This window comes from Oculina patagonica, chromosome 12, assembly GCF_052425735.1.
Source record: "Oculina patagonica isolate OP01 chromosome 12, crgOcupat, whole genome shotgun sequence".
Lineage (NCBI taxonomy): Eukaryota > Metazoa > Cnidaria > Anthozoa > Scleractinia > Oculinidae > Oculina > Oculina patagonica.
The window spans coordinates 7,058,490-7,080,050 of record NC_135769.1 but is presented as its reverse complement, the minus strand read 5'-3'; the positions used below and the strand labels follow the sequence as shown (position 1 = coordinate 7,080,050).

Genomic DNA, 21,561 nt, shown 5'->3' with positions numbered 1-21,561 from the left:
GCCTCACAAAAGTGCCCCCCACCCCTTTCGATAAGCAAGTCAAACATATTTCAAGTTCTTTTCAATATTTATTGTCATCACCTTAAAAACTGGTGACTCAAGTCTGAGAAGTTCTGTTGGCATTACAAACTCAAAAATGAAATAACGAACAGTACAAGTTTAGAGTCCAAACGTAACTAACAGTTACAAACATATCAAGCTCGACAATAGAAAATTAAACGTAAATGTAGTTTTATATTGTAACGTTCTCTCACGAACGTATTAATATAAGATTAACAAATAAAAAACACCTTCTCTTCTCCACATAAAGTGTTTTCCTTTTCTTTAGATTTGCCATTTTATTTGATTTACTTTGTTTTGTTCACGCACTGAATTATAAAAGTTTCTTTGCATTTGAGTTAGTAAAATAAGAAAAACTTGACTGGAGACCGTTTCCTTGGCAGAACTGCCTTTATGATAACTTTATGCTTTCACAATGTTAAGAGATCTATTTACATCTTGTGTTGATTTTTTTTTGCTTCTTGACCAAATCCACAAAAATCTAAACTTTAGGTGAAATATGGTTTATGTACAATCTTCCAAAAAATCTTTAATCCGTAAAATTAAAATATTTTAACTACCGTTGTACAAGAATTTTAAGTCGTAAGTATTTGCAATGTTACTTCCAAATGCAAAACTTCTAGTGTCAAATCAAGATTTATGAACCTTTTCTTTAAACACGATATCCTAGTTTTAATTTCAATGTGGTCAATCTACTTATTCTTTCGTTTCTACGCAACAAATCGTGTTCAAAATATAACATTTCATTAACTCTGCACTACATTTTCCTTTACATGTAAACTGTACATAACTTCAATAGCATAAACTCGCAATCGCACTTTTTACAATTAATTGTCTTCAAATAATGTCTTCTGACTTTATCCCATATGTTTCTCTTTAAATGTCAATGTCTTGTCCTAGATCTCTTTGACGTCCACGTTACGTTAGTTTCCGTAGCAATGTGTTTGACAAAAAATAGCGTTAGCTCAAATCCTGATTCCCCAATTATTTCTAATTCTTCAATGAGAACCGTATCTTGGTCGGTAAACAGTGTAAAGAGCATATTTATTATGCTGTCCAAATGACTCGGGCGCTGAACAGGTCAAATCAAGTTTATATTGACCAAGACTCACTGACGAATGAATGGGATGGCGATATGGCATGATCAGGCTTGGAAGTTTATAACTGTTGGTTTAACTCAGGAAAGTTCTTTACTTCAATACCATGATCACAATGTTTATAACTTGAACTGTTCCATGTATATCAGGGACCATTTCCCTTTCTTGTAAAGTTTTAAATGATACAACAGTGTCATGCCGATACAGAAACGGTGTCACGCCAATACAAAATATGTCATGGCAAGATAATAGTGTGTCACGCCGAAAGATAATTCGGTGTCACGTCAATAGATAATACGGTGTCACGCCAACAGATAATTCGCTGTCACGTCAATCGATAATACGGTGTCACGCCAGTAGATACTTTATGCAAATTTGGTAAATTAAGTGTGTCAGTGTCACGCAAGTACATCAACTACTTTGAACCGTGAAAAGAGGATCAGGAGGGCCATCAACTGATAAGAAGGAGTGTAAATTAATCAGTAATGCAGGAGGTTTTGCTGATCTGTTCTTGAAAGGAGATGATGTCACAGCATCAAACATGGAGCACAGGCCTGCTAACTTTGTTAGGTCTGTTGTAAGGGCGATAGACTGTGCCAGAGTTGTCTAGACTGGTAGCGACAAGGAGCTATCTTGGTAAACGGTAAAATACAATCTTGCGCATCAGATGGCAGCAGTTTGGCAAGATGTGTCCGTGAGGCAAATAGCTTGGTACGTAAGTTAGGGCACACATTGTTGAAGGGGATACCAGGCTTGAGCACAGGTCGTATATTTAAGCCGTATCTTTTTGAAATTAATTGAAATACTGCAGGTTGCATCTTCACACTTCTCTAATCACTGCATTCGTGAATAGCTGATCGGCAATTTTGCCCAAGCGACTGAAAACTGCATTATCCCTTGACAAGGCCCATCGCTTGCAGCGTTCCATGAATTCCAACTAAATTAGTGCAGTCTGGCGTTTTTAATAGAGATCGCTTTTTACAAATACACATCCGCAGTCAACTAACACAACATGGTCAACAAGACGGAGTAGCCATATGAAAGATCACAAGTTCTAGAATAGTTCCATGGTGGTGTAAGGTAGTACGTTTAGTTTCCATTACTTAATGAATATAGCTCTCTGTGGCGAATTGTTCCAAAGTAGTGGCTAACTTTTCATTTCAATTTAGGTCACAACATAGTCAACTAACGCAACACAACATGGTCAAAAAATTCACTAACTACACAATAGTTCCATGGTGGTGTTAGGCAGTACGTTTACTTCCCATTACATAAAGGGATCTAGCTCACAGTGGCGAACTGTTTCAAAGTATATAGCTTACTTTTCATTTCAATTTATGATCATGTGACAAGCAGTCAGTCATGCAAGTTAAACACTGCATTTGTCTGGATTCATTAATAGGTAACACGGGGTCTTCATGTTCTTCATATAAATAACTTGCAAGTATCACATCCATCTCTGCTAGCCTTTGGTAAATGTACTTTTTATTGTTGTCATCATCATCGTCATCATCATCCTGGTCAATCGTCATCATCACCATTGGTCAATCATCGCCATCATTGGTCAATCATCATTATCATTGGTCAATCATCATCATTATTGGACAATCATCAGATCACCATCATTAGTCAATCGCCATCATTGTCATTTGTCAATCGTTACAATCATTGATCAGGCATCATCGTCGTTGGCCAATCATCACCATCATTTGTCAATCTGAATCATCAACGTCATTGGTCAATTATCATCATTACCACTGGTCAATCATCATCTTTGATCAGTCGTTTATCATCCGTCATTATAGCATCTATCCCACGTGTTAAAACGCTTAATACTGTCTAGCTTCTCGCAATTTTTGTTTTCAATCGTCAACCATCTAATCACATTTTCAAAGCAACTCTTTCTCAAGCCAAAAGCTTCTTCTTGTGACCTTGTTTAGTTCCTTGGAAGCCTTTGTCTTTTTTTTCTTCACTAATCACTAATCATTAATCATTTCATCCAGCTCCATGAGCAGATCGTCCTCATTCACGTCATACGCGTAGTCCACATCCCCATCGTCCTCTCCCAAATCAATATCAGCACCAAACTCCGCAAAGAAGTCATCCTTCTTGGACATTTCATTCGCTCTGTAAAAAGAGAAAGACACTGATATTTAAAATACACTTCACAATGCAGTAACTACAGAATATAAGACAGGCCAGTTCAAAAGTTTGGCGAATCTGACCAGTGTTAACACTACGTCACTGAGCAAACACTTTACTTCTACAATGCCTCTTCCCCCCTCTGCTGTGGTTGGGTGTGGGTTGGAGGATAACCCAGGGCTGCAAATAACAGTCGGTCATCGGACATTGGCCGACCAAAAATTGCTCATGTCCGACGAAATCCCAAGTGTGGTCGGACATGATGTCTGGACAATTGTTTGATCGTAAATCATTTTACGGCAACAATGAATAAATTTCAACTTTTTGTTTTTGGTGATGTCCGACAAAAATTTTGTTTTGTCAGACCAAGATGGTGTCTTAGTAGGACATATGTCCTTTCAAGTGAAAAAAAATTATTTGCAGCCCTGATAACCTATGATGTATATATGAGCATCTCATTCATGAGCTGCAATGGTGTAGCAATTCTGCTTGTTCCCATATGTACCTCATAAGGAGGGCGCTAAAGAAAACAGGGATATGTAGACTATGAATAGCCCCCTGTTGAGTAAGAAGCATCACTGCCTCGAGCAAAAAATGAAATGTGCGATAAAAACGGGGACGTATGAACACTGGACACATGATGTGACATCTCGTCTCTTGTAGTTCTCTGTGTCTCCAGTAACCACTGAATGACAACAGACTACTTGTTGCCCGTTCTGGGAGAAAGACCCAACGTAAATATGATTATCCAAGCACAAAAAAGACAGAATATCTACTTCACTTACATTGCTTGTTTGATCTCGTCATAAGATGGCGGCTCCTTTGAAACTTTTGATTCAGTTGATAGCAGCTCCATTGGCTGGTCTGAGTTCTCTATAACAGGATGATCTAAGGGGAATAAATGTGATCACATTATGAATTCCATATAAACAAAACTATCACAAGCGTATGGAGATAGAACCACAAAGAGATCTTGTATGTTGGTGTCAAGGCTTAACAGCACAGCATTCTCCAATTCTAAACTCACGATCAAATCAGACAATGTTCATCGTGGTCTGGAATTTCAGTCCAAACAACTTTCTTACAACACTTTCCTGGAATGACATACATGTAACATCATTACTTGTATTGTACCCTACCTGTCAATGAATCTTGTGGTTTATCGAGGCTGCTGGATATTCCTTCAGGCTCCTAAGAAACAGAAGGTGCCCATCATAAATTTCACTTGTGCATAAGGGGGGGGGGGGGGGGTGCCCCCCCCCCCCCCGCCGTCCCTTAAATGTAATACGCATACATGTGAAAGTTGCTTACTGACTGAGGTTTACTGACATGAAGTTTTAATTTGACCCATTTAAAAATACAGGTTTCCAGTTTTCCATCACTGTACTTGGTACACACGGTATTGTCGAGTAGCAGCTGACATAAGCTGTTAAAATAAACTCCATGTCTCTTCATCTTAACTTGAAAACATTATCCTTGCATTTTTAAGTTTATCCATGTAGTAGTACATTTCCAACCAGGTTTTCATAAACCATCCTCACTACCAACATGTCAGAGCTGCACTCTAACTGAACTGAGTGTCACATGCAACTTACTTTTGTCTTTTGGCGACTAGTATAACTTTGCTTTCAAGGTCGAAAAGATAATTGCAATAAGGAACCAAAAGCTTCGCGATTTTAACACAAGATGGGAACTTCTGTTGTAATCTTAAATTAACTTTAATTCAAGGAAAGAAATGGAATGTCCGTTGGTTTTATTAAGCTTAAATATTTGACACACTATTAAGTTGTTTTCGTTAATTTTTGTAAGAGAATTTAATTGGGTTTTTGCATTGTCTATATGTGTCACTGTGTGGTGTAAACTGAAAGGTGTAATTATAAGCATTAGGTGTAATAAGTTTAAATACTATATTGTAAGTAGAGTATCGTAATTAGAGTAATGTAACATGTTGTATTGTAAATAGCGTTTTTGTGTAAGTAGTGTAATGTAATGCAATGTAATGTAACTTCTTCTTTTTTGTGTCTTGCAATAAAAAATAAAAAATAAAAAAAGAGCACAGCTTTGCATGTATGTAATGGGTTTAACTGTAGAGTTCATTCAACTTAGTTAAACTATTATTGTTGGCTTTCTTATGATCAAGTTCTTGAAATCAAGATTAACAATTACCTCTTCCATTGCAGTGATCTCTGGACTAGGCTCCATCTCTTTACTTGCTGCATCCACCACGTCCTTATCATCAGCATACTCTTGAAGCCTAACACTGGCATTCACACTTGGGGTAGCATCACTGCCAAAACTGTCTCTTTCAGGAATGCTTTGATCAGAAATGGGTGTTTGTTCCATTGTTTGTGAAAGTCCAGGACTGTCCAGTGATTCAGCCTCGCTGGTTTCAGATTGAAGACTGGACAATTTTGATGTTTCTATGGCACTTGGAACAGCTTGATCCTGTGATTCAGATTCTTTTGGTGATACATCTGTTGTACTACTGCTTACATCATCTAAACGAAATCAACATAAAGCCTTTTTAAACCCAAGTAGATCTTAGAGAGAGAGGCACTGTGAGAGTAAAGTGTCTTGCCCAACAACAAAAACCGCCGCCTGGTTAGCTCAGTTGGTAGAGCGCCAGACTGCTGTGCGGGAGATCCTGGGTTCGAACCCCAGACCGGACCAACACTCAGGGTCTTAAAATAACTGAGGAGAATGTGCTGCCTTTGTAATTACATCTGCAAATGGTTGGACATTCTAGTCTTCTCGGAAAAGGACGATAAACCGTAGGTCCCGTCTCCTGTATCCTCAGTCTAATAACAGGGGAAGTTAAAGAACCCACACACTATTCGCAAAGAGTAGGGCACGAAGTTCCCGGTGTTGTGGTCTGGTCTTTGTGTAGTAAATTACAGTATGTGTACAGCGCATTTGAACATATGAAAAATGCGCTATATAAATTGATTATCATTATTAACAACACAATAGCCCTGGCCATGGCTCAAACCAAGGAAGCTTGATCTGGAGGCCAGTGCACTAACCATTACCCCACTGCACCACCAATGTACAATGTAAGGGAAAATAACTTCAAAGTCACCTTTAGGGCCTGGTCATTAATTTTAAAGCAGGATTATTTCAATTTAGTTTTAATAACGTAGGTGGTCGGCAAACCTTTTATCACTGCTTAGGGAAAACATCTTGTACTTTGGACGGTGTCACACTTTGAAACAACAACAATTTCAACTTTGGATTTCAGAATTGCACATTAATATTTGAGTGACTTTAGAATCGGGTTAAAAGAAATCAAGGGTCATCTCACCTTCTTTTGCCTTCACTTTTGAAGCTCCCTGTGCCCAGACCTTGATTCTTCTTGGTTTTATTACATGTGCTAAAATATTATAAATTAATGTAAATTAATTGGGAATTTCTCTCTATAAAGCATTGTAATAGGAAATTTAAGTACAAAAGCAAGTAATGAGAATAAGTACAAGTGTTAAATTTGCTCATGAAAAATCAAGACAAGCCTTTGAACGCTAACCACGTAACTTTGCTAACTACGTGTAAATTTAGGTCTGTAAAACAAAACATAATTCTAAAATTTGTTTCCTCCAACAACATACAAGAGCTAATTTTCAGCAAATTTCTTACGAGATAAACTAATAATAAAGCCAGGATTCGAGCCAGGATTCGAGCCAGGATCCGAGCCAGGATTCAAGCCAGGATCTGAGCTAGAATCAGAGCTAGGAGCCAACCTTTTTTCAGATAGAAATCCTAACCCTATTATAAAAGCTAACCGCAAGAAACCCAAGCTAAAGTAGGCTAACCGTAGTGCTAGTTAGGCTAACCAGAATGCTAGTAAGGCTAACCAGAGTGCTAGTTAGGCTAACCGAACGCTATTTAGGCTAACCAGAGCGCTATTTAGGCTAACCGAACGCTATTTAGGCTAACCCAACGCTATTTAGGCTAACCGGAGTGCCATTCAGGCTAACCGAAGCGCTTAATTATTCAGTGCCATTCTTAATTATCCTTGCTCAGATCCTAGCTCGGATCCTGGCTCAATCCTGGCTCGGATCCTGGCTCGAATCCTGGCTTGAAGTTTAGGTATCCTCATTTCTTACCTGTTGTAGTTTTTAACGGCTTAGACTGTCTGCTTTTCCACAATATATTGCTGGGTCTTTTTTCATCTTCATCAGCAACTTCTTTGCCCTGTTGAACCTCAATATTCTCCTGTGATGCTCGCTGTCTCTTCTCAGCCATTATCTCTTCAAAGGTTTTCACCTTGACCTGCTGTGTTTCAAGACGTTCAGCGACTGCAGCCTAATAAAAAATATCCTTGTTTGTTAAAGGAATTTTGGTTGCACTGCTCACTTTGGTTAAAAAAAGTCCTGTTCTGTTGCATTTCTTTATTTCTCCACATGATACTGCTATGTAGCATGAAAACTAGGACATCTCCATTGGGAGCAATGTTGTGGAATATCAAGTTATTTTTTATAATTAAAACATAAGGGTTTACTTAAAAGTAGAAAATCTGAAAAAACAGTTTGAAAAGGATGAAAAAACACCAAAGATGTGACAGAAAGACATTAACGAATTAGGATATTTAAATCTGGAAAAGATTGAAATGGATTGCAAAGGTACAAGCTGTGTTTTTGATGAACTTTAACGATGAAGGCTTTTTTTATGATTTTTTTCTCGAAAGAGAGAGAAAAGAAAGCCTTTATTTAAATAGGGTTACTCCATCAGCTTTTACAATAATTGTTCCAGGACACATGGTTCCTTTTAAACACACAAAAAAGTTTTTAATTACCTTTTTCAAGGTAATCTGCTTTGGCTTGTTGTCTTCCTTACTGGCAGTGGAGGAGACACCTGAAAGCGAAAGAAGCATGGAGTAAAAAAATGTGATATAATTATTATAAATGTCATCACGTATGCCTGGATATCTGTGGTAAATGGCACTGATGGTACTCCAAACCTGAGCTGTTGCTAAGCCATTAGTCAGAAACTTTCGATCAAAGTACAAATTGTTACTCCTCTTTGTGCAGCTACAAGTACATGTTGTTTTCCCAGTAGCAACAGAGATTCTGTGGATCATACTTGTACTTTGATCTAATGGTCTCTTTTGATAAAGGAGCGAAGGGCGGACTAGTTTTCATTTATTTCTACTTTAAATAATTTTATTAATAATTATACTGGCAAGCAGACACAATGTACATTGTAGCTGTTTGCATAGTATTTGTTCAAGTAGAAACAAAGATTGCCAACAAGGAGTCATCCTTGTTGGCAATCCTTAATAAGGCATGAAAATCACTGAGAGCAGGGTGCAAAGAAAGTGGATTCTCTGGCTTCACTGTCAGGCAAATTAGAAACTCTGTGTGCTAGCCTGAAGGCTTTTCTCAGTGGCGTTACTTCATCTACCAAATGAGAAGTCCAAAAATGTTTATTGCCCCTTGGGCAGGTAAAGGATAAAATCAACTAGCCTGAAAGGAAAATCCACTAGCCCTGCGCTGTTGGACAGGACTTTCTTTGCACACAATGCCAGTCTTAACAAAGTGAACATAACCCCATAGATACACACCATTCTCTTTGCTTGGACTTGCTTTATCCATGACATAAACCATTCTCTTCTTTGCAGGTTTAACTTTGCTCACAGTGTCCTCTGCACCAGATGAAGACACAACCTTTGCTTCCTTGTCACTATCACCAGATGATTTCCGCACTAATCTTTTTAACCTCTTTGGAGGAATTGACGACGCAGCTGCAGTACTGCTGTTCGCTTCCCCTGGAACACTAGCCTGCACTTCTTCACTCACATCTTCAGACGATCCTCTCGAACTTCCTTCTAATTTTCTTTTCCTTTTTTCCTGCATTATTTCCTCAAATGATTTCACCCTAACTTCTTGAAAGGGAGAAGGAGGTTCATTACTGCTTACTTTCCCTTCACCACCTTCATTGTCTTCAGCATTTGCTGAAACCCTTTTTGCGGCGGATGTCTTTTCAGTGGAAGATTCAACACTGTTATTGTCCTTACTTAATAAAATCTTATTTGTTTTGATAACTTTCTTCACAGGAGATTTTTTGTCACTTGTTGAAACCTTCCTTGTAGCAGTCAACTTTTCTGTTGAAGAATCAATACTGTCATTGTCTTTTCCGTCAATTGTAACAGGAGACTTCTCTTTACTCTCTGTTTCTATTACACTAGACTCCTCCTCATCAGCTTTTTCAGTGTCCTTATCACCTTCACTCAAATTGTCCTCTACTTTACCCTCTTTGGCATCTTTCTGTACTTTGCCCTGTGCTCTTCTCTCTTCAAGTTTCTTCAGTGCTTTCTCACGTAATATCTCCTCAAGTGTTTTGACTTTGATACCTGGACTACTAGCATCTTTTGCCTGATCTGACTTTTCTTCTTCTTCCTTGTCCTCTTTCTCGCTTGTATTTTCGTCTTTTGTTGGACTAGTCCTTCTTTCTTGTTTACTGTCCCTCCTGTCTAGTTCCTCATTCTCGTCTCGAGATCTTTTTGAAGGCTTCCTCTTTGCTCTAGACCTTTCTCGCTCAGCCTCTACAAACAAAAGTCAACAAATCGTGATGAGTGAATAATAATAGCACTAGGGGTGAGATAAAAACAAAACAAAAACAAATTGTGAATCTCCAAAAAAAGATAATAGAATACCTGAAGAATCTTTGCTTTTGTCTCTTGACACGTTGGGTTTTCTACGTTCACTACTCTTGTACCCTAAGAATAAAGAGTAAAGGAAAAAACATAAAAGAAGGGTTTCTCCTAATCCTGTTGGAGAAAAAAAATGATGTGACAAGATAAATCAATAAACTGTATACAGTCCAATGAGGGAAGTGTTAGAGTGATATTCACTTGAGTGCTGAAAGTAATTCATGTTTACTTTGATTTGAACTGCTGCGCTTAGCGCTGATAGGTTGAAAAAAATTGAGCCATTCTCTCAACCAATCAGAAGTAAAACCAAAAACTAATCATGATTCGCTTGAACACATGCTTTCACACACTTTGTAACAGCTACATGTAATTGCTTTGAGTTTTGATTGGTTCACTGGATTGTCTGTGTCCGTTGTAATTGGTCAGAGTGATAACTTTGGTTTTGGTTTTACAACACTCAATAAAAAAACCCTTTTTAAAGGAGAAGTTCACTCCAGAATGGCCATCTATTTTTTTACGCCAATAAAAAGTTTATACAAAGATATGTTATTTACCAAAATTTCAGCCTCTAACGTGCGCTGGAACCCTAGGAAATCTTTCCCAGAACTCGACAACTGAACGCCGCCATCTTGGAGCTTGTAATGTATGCGTGACGTCAAAGAGCTCAGCCTGAAGTTTGCGGGAAAATTTAAATACTTGAAACTCCTTGTTTCTTCGTAGTGGCTTTTGTTTGTCAAAATGCCTGTTTGTGCATCACCATTTTGCTCAAATAGAGCTCCAAGAAATACAAAAAACAAGGAGTTCCGACTATTAAAATTTCCCCGCCAAACTTCAGGCTGAGCTCTTTGACGTCACGCATACATTACCAGCTCCAAGATGGCGGCGTTCAGTTCTCGAGTTTTGGGAAAGATTTCGTAGGGTTATAGGGCACGTTGGAGGCTGACATTTTGGTAAATGACATATCTTTGTATAAACTTTTTATTGGTGTAAAGAAAATAAATGACCATTCTGGAGTGAACTTCTCCTTAAATGCTGAGTTTGTATCAGTTTCCACTAAAATAAAGTTTGTCAGCTTCTTCATAATCACAATGCCATTGGCATTGTCATAGAAATACACAACATGTTAACTCACTCTCATGACGTTGTTTGTTGGACTGCTGTTTCCTGTTACTGCGAATCTCTCTCCTATTGCTTGCAAAGACTTCTCTGTGTGAACTGCTGCGTACTCTTCGATGAGATGCTTCATGCGATTTTCTCCTCTCATCATCACTTTCACTGCTGGAGTACGAGTCAGAATCTAAAAGTGCAAAGAGATTTGGGTTTCACACAGACACATAACCTTCTCTTGTCCTTCCAATTCCCCTTCACAGCTCATTAAAGGGACTGTGTCACTGGGATTTCGCAGATTTGTGTTCTAAACTGTTCTGAAATTAGTGATAGGCAACTTAATCCTAAATAAACCTTATCTTTGAACATCTAAAGGAAATACAACCTTAATTTTCGGATAGAAATCAAGCTACGGCTATAAATATCGATATTTCGAAGACGTGCAGAAACAATTTGAAAGCGGTTGCCTAAAGTTTTCAAATTGCAATCCGTTTCCATCCGAGCCATCCGCAACCAAAGATGCTTGTTAACAGTTTCATTGCTCTAATAAAGCAATTTTTAATAAAAACGAATTATTATTTTTAGGTTTCCTGTGACAGAAATATAAATTTTGGCGGTTCAAAAATCAGTTAAAATCTGTGACATAGTCCCTTTAATAAAAGTGAGTTTGGTAGGAATCAAAAGTTTTAATGGAGAGAGTTTTGAATGAAAAATCATGCTGTGAAAACACACAGAAGAGTGCTTTTCTATTACTTTTTTACAATATACCCATGACTACTTTTTGTCAAGCAAAACACTTACAGTGTGGCAGTTCAATCAGTGCATTATATATAAGTATTTAATAAAAAATATGCACTAGACTTTGTGTGATACCTTGGTGGTCAAATTTGTCCTCGTGAATTTTAGTCGGTAGGAATGGCATTGCTGAACCTGAAAGAAAAATTGAAGGCAATAATTTAACTATGATATTAATCAAATGGGGTCCTAAGAGTCATTGTTATCAACACCTAACATACATGTATTTTTAAGTAATTTCCATACATTATTACGCCGACAGACGATGAAAAACAAAAACATCTTTAAGGGCTGCAAATAATTTTTTTCACTTGAAAGGACATATGTCCTACTAAGACACCATCTCGGTCGGACAAAACAAAAATGTGGTCGGACAGATTTTTATTCATCATTGCCTAAAATGATTTATGATCAAAAAATTGTCTGGACATCATGTCATTCCACACTTGGGATTAATTTGTCAGACATTAGCAAATTTTGGTCGGCCACTGTCCGATGACCAACTGTTATTTGCGGCGCTGTCCTTGTAACATCGCACTTTACAAAGTCTAGCAATACAACAGCCAACAATGTAAATCTGTTGTCTTACGTTCTGGTCTTCCAGCGTACATCAGAGGATGGTGATATGACTGCTGAACATGAGGTGTTGGCATGGCTGTAGGAAAAACCAAATGAAGTGTGGTCATTTACATAACATGTAACACAGCGTTTTGCAGTTCAGATCCTATCCCTAATAGTGTACTGTACAAGCAGTTTCACGCATGGCACACCAACATTGGAAGGTTTTGAACAACAGTACTACTTCTCAAACTCATTAATAATTCAACAAAATAAAACAAAGGAAATCAAAAATCAGAACAGTGACAATGGTGGTTTGGATTGTGACCCTTATTAGCACAGATTTTTATGATTTCATTTCTCCAATTTACTACTTAGTTTTAGTCTTGATGAAGAAAATATATCAAACACTCAAGAGTGTTTCATCACATTTCCAGACACTTAGAAGTTCATCAAAAATACTCCACTGTACTTTGCATTCACAATTCTCTCCTTTTGTGTGTTTGATAATAACAGAACTGAACATTTAGCAAATATAAGCCTAGGGCTTATTTTCAGAATTTTACGGTGCACAAGATTCTTATTAATTTTCTTAAGCATTGATGGTTCTACATGTGGACTGTACTAATAATTTGCAATCAGTTTAATTTTATGTCTTTTCAAGCCTATATGTTTGAAACTTTGAGCAACAAGCATAGTACATGTGCTCCTTTATAATTATATAGTCCATACCTCTCCCATATCTTACTGGAACCCCTGAAAGCATAGGCGGGAATCCCCTTCCTGCTGGTACTGGCTGTACCATCCCTGCTGGTCTTGGAGGTCCAGTAAACTGAGGTGTCCGTATCATCTGAGGCGGTGGTCGCTGCGGCTGCGGCACTAACATAGGCCTGCTAGTGGCTACAGAATATGGAATGGGTGCTACTGGTTGCCTTGGTATAGAAACATTTTGCGGCATGGGCGGTCTTGGTCTAGGAGGACTCGATATGGTGGGAATGTTCCTCACTTCTGGTTGACCAACTGAAGAAGGGGCAACAGGCACTGGGGTAACGGACACAGGTGCGACTGAGCGGGATGGAACTTGGCGTACAACAGGAGCAACTCCAGTGACATTCATGGGTGGGCGCTCATTGGGTCTTGGTTTGGTGTGTAAAAAGGGACAAAATGGCTTTAGGCAACCAGTTGGCTGTGACTCCCAGTAACATGGGGTTTGTGATCTGTGTTTCTGTAAATATAATAATAGTAACAATAATAGAAAGGTAAGATAAAGTCTGTTTTAACCTTTGGGATTTGACCAGACAGTGCCAAAACTAACTTTAGTTGCTTACACCCGCTTTCAGTGTTATATGCATACCTATCTGTCTATATCCATCTTTCAACATCCTCTTTCAACGTGCTGTTTAAAATGAGCCAATCGATGTTGGTTTCATGCAAATGCACCCACAAGTTCAGAAGGTCATGTAAGTGGGCTGTGATTGGCGGATTTTGCTCCGTCTTGTTTGTTTAGCACATTAAAAGATGGATGTCAAAAGCCTCTATGCGCAAAACACTGAAAGCGGGTGTAAAGGAACAGTGTCACAAAAAGTCTTCTAAGTTTTGTGTAAACTATACTAGAACTAAGAGGGTACACTCACTGATCAACAATAACCTTGATTAACAAATAACCTTGAAGGAGAAGTTCACTCCAGAATGGCCATTTATTTTCTTTACGCCAATAAAAAGTTTATACAAAGATATGTTATTCCCCAAAATTTTAGCCCCCAACGTGCGCTATAACCCTACAAAATCTTTTCCAAAACTCGACAACTGGACGCCGCCATCTTGGAGCTGGTAATGTATGCGTGACGTCAAAGAGCTCAGCCTGAAGTATGGCGGGAAAATTTAAATACTTGAAACTCCTTGTTTCTTTGTAGTGGCTTTTGTTTGTCAAAATGCCTCTTTGTGTTGCTCCATTTTGCTCAAACAGAGCTCCAAGAAATACAAAAAACAAGGAGTTTCAACAATAAAATTTTCCTGTCAAACTTCAGGCTGAGCTCTTTGACGTCACGCATACATTACCAGCTCCAAGATGGCGGCGTTCAGGTGTCGAGTTTTGGGAAAGATTTTGTAGGGTTATAGCGATCGTTGGAGGCTGAAATTTTGGTGAATAACATATCTTTGTGTAAACTTTTTATTAGTGAAAGAAAAAAAATGGCCATTCTGGAGTGAACTTCTCCTTTAAGAAAATAAAAGAATGGCACATAATTGATTCTCTAAGGTGTGAATAAACCCCAATCATTGTTTAAATTATGTGATTTTCTTCCAAGTAACACTACCAACGTGAAAATGCCAGCCCAACTTTTTCAAGTTTTAGGCCACTTTCTTCCAACCCATCCATAGCCACACCACTTTTTAACAATTTTGGAGACTACCTTATTACATGAAATTTTCACGACACTTTAATTTCGCGAACAATAAGTGTCGCGAACATAACATGACGCGAAAATTAAGTGACTCACATTATATCAATAATTAAGAAAAAATAAGTTTAGTGCCACTGAAGGAAGGAATTACCAATCTAAATGGACGTTGTCGTCAATTGACTTAAGAACAATAACTCATGCACATACAAGCATGACCTACTTGTGGACATTAGCTGCTCTGTTGTAGCTATTGCCGAGATTTAGTCCCACCCTTGCTTTTTTGTTAATTTTGACGTTATTTTTTCACTAATGAAGTCGTTTTTAAAAGAAATGTAAATTGTGTCTTACTCAAAAACGCGAAATTAATGTGATTCAAAATATAAAATTTTCGCAAAATCGCGAAATTTAAGTGTCGCGAAATATGCGCACCTCAAAATCGCGAAATTAACGTGTCGCGAAAATTTCATGTAATAAGGTAGTACAGTACATTTTAGCAAGGCCATGCCATTATGAGTGGACCAGTCATTAAGTTTAAAAACTGTGTTTAATTCAACACATAAAACCAAGTCATTGCTTTTTCCACAAAAAGAAGCTCGACTTAGTACTATTATAGGCATGAGAGTGTAGAATGCAATTCATGAACAGCAACATACTGTACTGTACCTCAATCACCATATGTCTGAAATTGCAGACTGGCTTTGTACATCTTCCTTTCTCCCACTGTTCACAAGTAAACTCATTTCGTAATGCGGCTGGTTCATGTCGGAATGGACATTCATCTCCCTACAAAAATCAATCTTTGTCAAACTTCAGGTACATGTACAATGTAACAAGCTACTGTTACAAATTGACATGTTTTGCCCACCCCTTAAAGTAAACACCTACCGTAAGGCGTTATTTCTTTAAAGAGTACTCACAATATGTATCTGAATATTATTATATCTTTTAGCAGAAACCTCTCACTAATCAAGCTCAATCTTAATCTAACTCATAGCAAAGCCCCGGTGCCACAGGTGACCTCTTTTTGTCTTTGGGTGACTTGTATAACTTTGCAATCATAAAAGCTTGTGTGAGCTGGGCACCCAAGATTTCTTACATAAGAGCATTCGGGCACCCTGTAATTCTTCTAAGAGCACAGCTTTGTTACTACAGCTGAACATACAAACATAAGCTACAGTTGTTTGAATTCCTCACATCTGTTTTTCTCCCCTAAATATCTGTTACATACCTTGGCACAGGTGGAGTAGTAAAAGAAATAACAGTCATCCCCTTGTGATGTCATCACTACAGGCCTCTTGATAATGGCTGACAATAACATTGGTAACATATGGCAATTTAAAACAAACAAGAACACTACAGGCATACAGCATAATTCATTTAAAGGTATGGTATGAGAGAAATGTGCGAAACAAGCCATTATGAGCCCAAGGGTGGGGTGGGATAGGAATCAGTGGTCTCAGTTGAAATATTCTGTTCTTGTCTTATTAGGAGCCAAAAATTAATTGGTTACCGTATTAAAACTTGCTTTTAGTAATATTTTTTTGGAGAGATTTTGGCTCTCAAACAAGATCTCTCATGAGATGATCAGGTTACTTATTACAATAATTAGGGATGTCGCTAAGGGCCAGCTAGGCTTGTTGATGAGCTGGCATAGTGTTCTCTTAGCTACATCCCTGAATAATCTGTCTACCATTTTCCCTAGAATTGAAAGGCTTTAACCCCTTGCCTACCAAGGACGTATATATACGTCCCCTCTGTTGTCACGCAACGACCGAGGACGTATATATACGTCCTCAACCAAAGGACACCACTGAAAGCCTGGTTGTTTGCGATGCCTTGAATAAATCATCCCCGGTTGTTGAGAAAGGTCTGGCACTACTTTCGAAACACCGCTGACCCAATAAAATTACTTTCTGTTCGGACAATTTTCAAAATGGCGGCTCGTGTGCGTGAAGGCCGAATGGACATAGGTGAAGCTATTGCTGAAATTTTTGCCGATCGCGACTTTGATGTAAGCGATTTAAGTCACAGCAAGTTTGAGCCAAGTGATTCGGATGAGTCTTAACAAAAAGAAGAAGAAAGTGGCGAAGAAGAAGCCTCGATCGATCGAAGAAATTGAACCTCCAAATGCACATGGTCAAGGAGTTCGCTAGGGAGCTGTACGAGTCAACTGTACAGTAAGAGAATGCGGAAAAGGGAGAGGAATTTATTTTAAATGCTTAATCCAGGTGTACTTTAATATTTTATCTGAAAATATGTCATTGCTTAGCCAAATTTAGAATCTCATTAAAAATTCAATATGGCCGCCGGTCGCTTAGTGTGTTTGGCTCTGGTAGGCAAGGGGTTAAATAACGGTACTCTATTTGTACATACGTGAGAAGAAAAACACCACCAAAGAAACATCTTACTTCAACGTTAAGGTCATTACCCTGAAATAGAACTGAACACAATTTTTTTTTACCAAACTTCGCCTACTGGTTTATTACTGACTAAGGGGGGTCACCAGATTCGTTTAGGAGCAGGAAGACCTTGTATATTCCATATAATTCCTTTAAAATTCCTCTGCGAGTACCAGCAAAGTACACGTTTTTAGCAGTAATTTATTTTTCAAACACAAAAATTGATCTGTTTTCATTTTACAGAAAGAATTTGATCGCTACACCCAAAATATGAGAAAAAATTGATAGGTTACCAGACTCGTTTACGAGAAAGCGACAATTGACTTCTCTCGCGGACTAAGCCGCATAGAAAAAAGCCGCCATTTTGTTTATGTGCGCGCGCTTATTACGCGTAAAATTCTGCGCAGTGAGGATGCGCAATGCAATACAGGGCAATGACCTTAATATCGTAACAACTGATGGCTTACAGATGGCACCAGCTGACTACAGTAGCCAACACTTGTTTACATATTATTACGTACATGTTGTTTAGTTAAATTTGTTTTTGGTTTGGTATTTCAAAACCTGTTTGACTTTTGTTTTCCTTTGTTTTAGATGAAGATAAAAAATCTGACAACAAGAAAAATACCAGTAAGTTGTTTGAAATTTCAAACCAAAAACAATTATTTTGAAACCATCATAATTATTTTTGCTGAAACTACAATGGAATCCCATTTTTCGTACTTTTGAGGGAAATGAAAATTGGTTCAAAAAATAAGGCTGTTCAAGAAATGGGGAGAAAAAGAAGGATATCATTGTATTTCAAGTAAATTTCGACGACATAAAATTAATTACAAGTACCACAAAATTTTATTTTTAGTATTTCTTACCTGCTTCTCCCAGCTATCCTATGAAGACTGAAGAATCCAGAAGCAACAACACAAGTTAATCACAATGAAGACTTCAACCTAATGTAGCTAGAAGGTGTGAACAAGCAGCTTCCAACAATGAGTTACTGATAACACTTTTCACAACTGGCAAGCTTAGAGGCCATTACTTTCATTTACAGATCAGATGACGGCAATCAAGTTATGTCACAGGGATGATCCTTTGTTGTTACACAATCTTATATGCACATTATTTGATTCTTGAATACACTGGTCTTGGAAACGTCCTTGAAATGCTGATCTTCAGTGCTTCTCCAGAAATTCACAAGTCTTTTTAATTCCTGGCTAACAAAACATAAGCTGATGGCAACATATTCTTCCAAATAATCCTCCATTGAAGCGGCTCTGACTCCCTGAACTTCATTGCTTGGAGTCCACAGCCCAAGCGAGGTGAAAGCGAGTCCATGATTCAATTTAATTACAGGGTAAAATTGTCTTTAAAAGCAAGGAGTCCAGTAAAATGATCTTTGGTTATAACCTAAAGCTCCTTTCCCTTTGACAACAGGATTGACATCAACTCATCACATGACAATGCACTTTTCAAAATGCAACAGCTAATTCACAATGAAATCTCTCCCCCGCCCTTTGCCACTCTCCCAACAACTTGCCATACTTTTCAAAAAGCCAACTTGACAAAAATATCACAATTTTCAACTAACCAAACAAGTGTACAGACAAGTAACAAATAACTTGAAAAACATGCAAACATCATTATAACGCAATACTTCACATAGTGATGTGTACCATGATTGAATTAACTGCCCACCTTCCTTTCAAGCACCCCTTTTCAAATGAGCATGCCGTCTTTTGAAATAACAGCCCCATTCCAATAGATACCCCCTATAATATGAACATTTGCAATATGTACTCCACTGTATACCTAACACTTGTGTGTAGAGTTTTAACTTATTTTTAGTTGCAAATGATTTGTTCTCAGGCATCACTTTTTAGCCATTATCAATTACCGGTAGCCAAAACCAAAATCTGATTTGTAATTGACAAAAGTGCTTGCCTCCAACAAGCATCCTTCTTTGAGCTCCAAAATCAAATTAACACCCAAGCACTATTAAAATCAAATCAGTATGTACATGTATGTAAAAGTCAGCAAGTAAACTTATAAGGTATATGTTGTGGTACAATTTTATCCTTGGTACAATTTGGTATTTTCTTTCTTCTTGTGTATCATAATATATGATAATGAACATACATTTTATATAAAATGGGGAAAAAAAAAAAAAAAAAAAAAAAGAGGAGGGGGTGGGGTATAAAAAAAAAAAAAAAAAAAAAATAAATAAAAAAAAAAAATATTTATTTACAGCAAAAAAAAAAAAAAAATTTTTTTTTTTTTTCGGAGGCCTTTTTTTTACTTTTTTTTTTTTTTTCCTTTTCTTTTTTTTTTTAAAAATATTTTTAAATCATTGTGGCCAAAAACACCTTTTTTTACATAACCGAAAAAAAAAAAAAAAAAAAAAATCGCTTTTCATTCAATATATATTTTAATATTCAGCACGTACAGTTGCTCTCTTCTTCTACCCATACTCCCTTTCAGTCTTGTCTTTAAGCTTTGATCCGGACAACGTTATCTGAAATAGCTGTATACATAACAATGGAAACACCAAATTACACCAAGGGTTAAACTGAACCACGCCATGTACATGATTATTTTTTTATTATCCGCCCGTCCTATTATTTAGAGAACTTTTTTTCTGCAACTGAATGTACAGTAATTATTCATTTTAGCAGCCTGAAAGAATTGATCTCTCAATCTCTCTGATAAAGGTAGCTTTCCTTAGCTTGTGCCTTTACCACAGAGATTCAAGAGGATCACAACTCAAAGGGAACAAGAGCTTAAAATAACTAATTTTGTTTCTATAACATTAAATACATACAAACTAAGACTTTTAAAATAAAAGGTGTTAGTTAAAGGGACTTTTTTTTTTGGCAGGCCGAATTGTCAAAGGAAATAATTTTTATAAGTGGAACATGCAAACATTTGCCTGTAGCCTCCCGCCTACAAGCACCCTAAAAATGACTATAATTAATAGTAAGGTTTTTTGCTAGGAGTAGGTTAAAGCTGGATAACTACATCTGTACCAGACAATAACATGTGTAAAACAAAGCTTAAGTGACAACACACCACAGTTAACATTTGGTTACATAATGTACAGAGAACACACATTTAGCACCCACGTTACAAACCAGATTCTAATAAAATAAAATAGAATTATATGCATCAACATATATCTGTAGATTACAAATCAAGAGATGTTGTTACACAATAGCTTGAATTGTTGTTCTTTTTTTCCTGTCTATGGTTAAAAGGTCCTCACCCATTGGTACCCTTACCCACATATCGCACTATCTCCTATACAGATCACTAAATCTCCCTGATACAAAGGGAAATGGAAAGACTTTCTTTAAGTACATTTTTTCTCACATATTTTGGCTTATTTGAGTGTACATGTTTATTGTGTTTCTGTGGTTGAATGGAAGAGAAGAGATCAAGTATCTCCGTGCAAAACAGGGTGGCATCTCTGCATACAGTGTAACAGAATTCATTCATTGTTAGGGAAATGAAATATGGCTAACTCCATACACACACAAGATCATGAAGATCTTACACTCCTTGCGACAATAAATTACCGTTATCTCATTCAATTTAGTTCAGGTGAGGTTGCCTTTTTTACCACTCAAGTAAAGTTCAATTTTGCCCCCCAAAACCTTTCATTCTTGAAGCCAAGCTTATGTTAGCCACTTTTATACACTAAAAGCGATATAAACATAGAACACAACCACAAAAATCATTTTTCTTAAGGAGGAACACAGTGAAACAAAAAGGCAAGCAACCAACGCAGTAATGAACTGTCCATGTTTTGCTGATCACGCAGCTTCGAGCAAATATTGAAAAATTTGCTCCACACTCAGAAACTCACACACAAGCGCAAAATTTAAGCTTAAATTATAGAATTAGATACCCCAGGCCAGATCGTTGTTAACAGATCGTCGAAAATTAGACACACGACTTATTGCTCATTCACTAATAATATGAAAACAACAGCAGAACAAGCGAACACGCATTGAAAACAAATTCTACGATCTAGAATTCACCTATGGAAAGCCGCAGAAAACAAAAATCGCCATTAGGAACACTACAAAAACACATAAAAAAGGTTGGTTACTTCGAAGCCTTCCGCGGGGACTTGAATAGATTGGTTATTTGATGGCTGGATGCTGAAGAAATCTTGCTTTTCCCTTCGATCATTCACTCCACGCTTCCAAGATGGCGGCCTTCTTTTTGATGATTGACAATTTTCCAACGGGGAGGGGAAGGGAACTTGTCACGAGGGAACGTGAAAACGAGGCTTCACTGCGGAAAAATCTAAGGAGCTGGGGTGGGGAGGGGGTGGCTTTTGACATACTTGTCTGAAA

General features: G+C 37.6%; 1 protein-coding gene across 3 annotated transcripts in view; it reads right to left on the bottom strand.

Annotated features, from left to right (window-relative positions):
- Window positions 1–836: 836 nt before the first annotated feature.
- The window catches only part of LOC144631719 (uncharacterized), a 61,014-nt gene continuing 40,289 nt past the window's right edge, over window positions 837–21,561 (bottom strand). Inside the window, exons 1-17 of one of the 3 annotated variants that reach the window (XM_078490239.1) lie at window positions 21,312–21,426; window positions 18,076–18,417; window positions 16,036–16,112; window positions 15,471–15,590; window positions 13,138–13,630; window positions 12,437–12,502; window positions 11,926–11,982; window positions 11,078–11,242; window positions 9,949–10,011; window positions 8,857–9,837; window positions 8,089–8,147; window positions 7,400–7,598; window positions 6,601–6,669; window positions 5,466–5,797; window positions 4,439–4,490; window positions 4,085–4,187; window positions 837–3,284 (exon numbers count right to left, since the gene is read on the bottom strand). In XM_078490239.1, the coding sequence (XP_078346365.1) occupies window positions 3,137–3,284; window positions 4,085–4,187; window positions 4,439–4,490; window positions 5,466–5,797; window positions 6,601–6,669; window positions 7,400–7,598; window positions 8,089–8,147; window positions 8,857–9,837; window positions 9,949–10,011; window positions 11,078–11,242; window positions 11,926–11,982; window positions 12,437–12,502; window positions 13,138–13,630; window positions 15,471–15,590; window positions 16,036–16,089 (2,961 nt within the window). In that variant the 5' untranslated portion in view covers window positions 16,090–16,112; window positions 18,076–18,417; window positions 21,312–21,426 and the 3' untranslated portion in view covers window positions 837–3,136. Of the gene's footprint in view, window positions 3,285–4,084; window positions 4,188–4,438; window positions 4,491–5,465; window positions 5,798–6,600; window positions 6,670–7,399; window positions 7,599–8,086; window positions 8,148–8,856; window positions 9,838–9,948; window positions 10,012–11,077; window positions 11,243–11,925; window positions 11,983–12,436; window positions 12,503–13,137; window positions 13,631–15,470; window positions 15,591–16,035; window positions 16,113–18,075; window positions 19,333–21,311; window positions 21,427–21,561 lie in introns of those variants that run through there. The other 2 variants (XM_078490240.1, XM_078490242.1) reach the window with 2 other exon arrangements.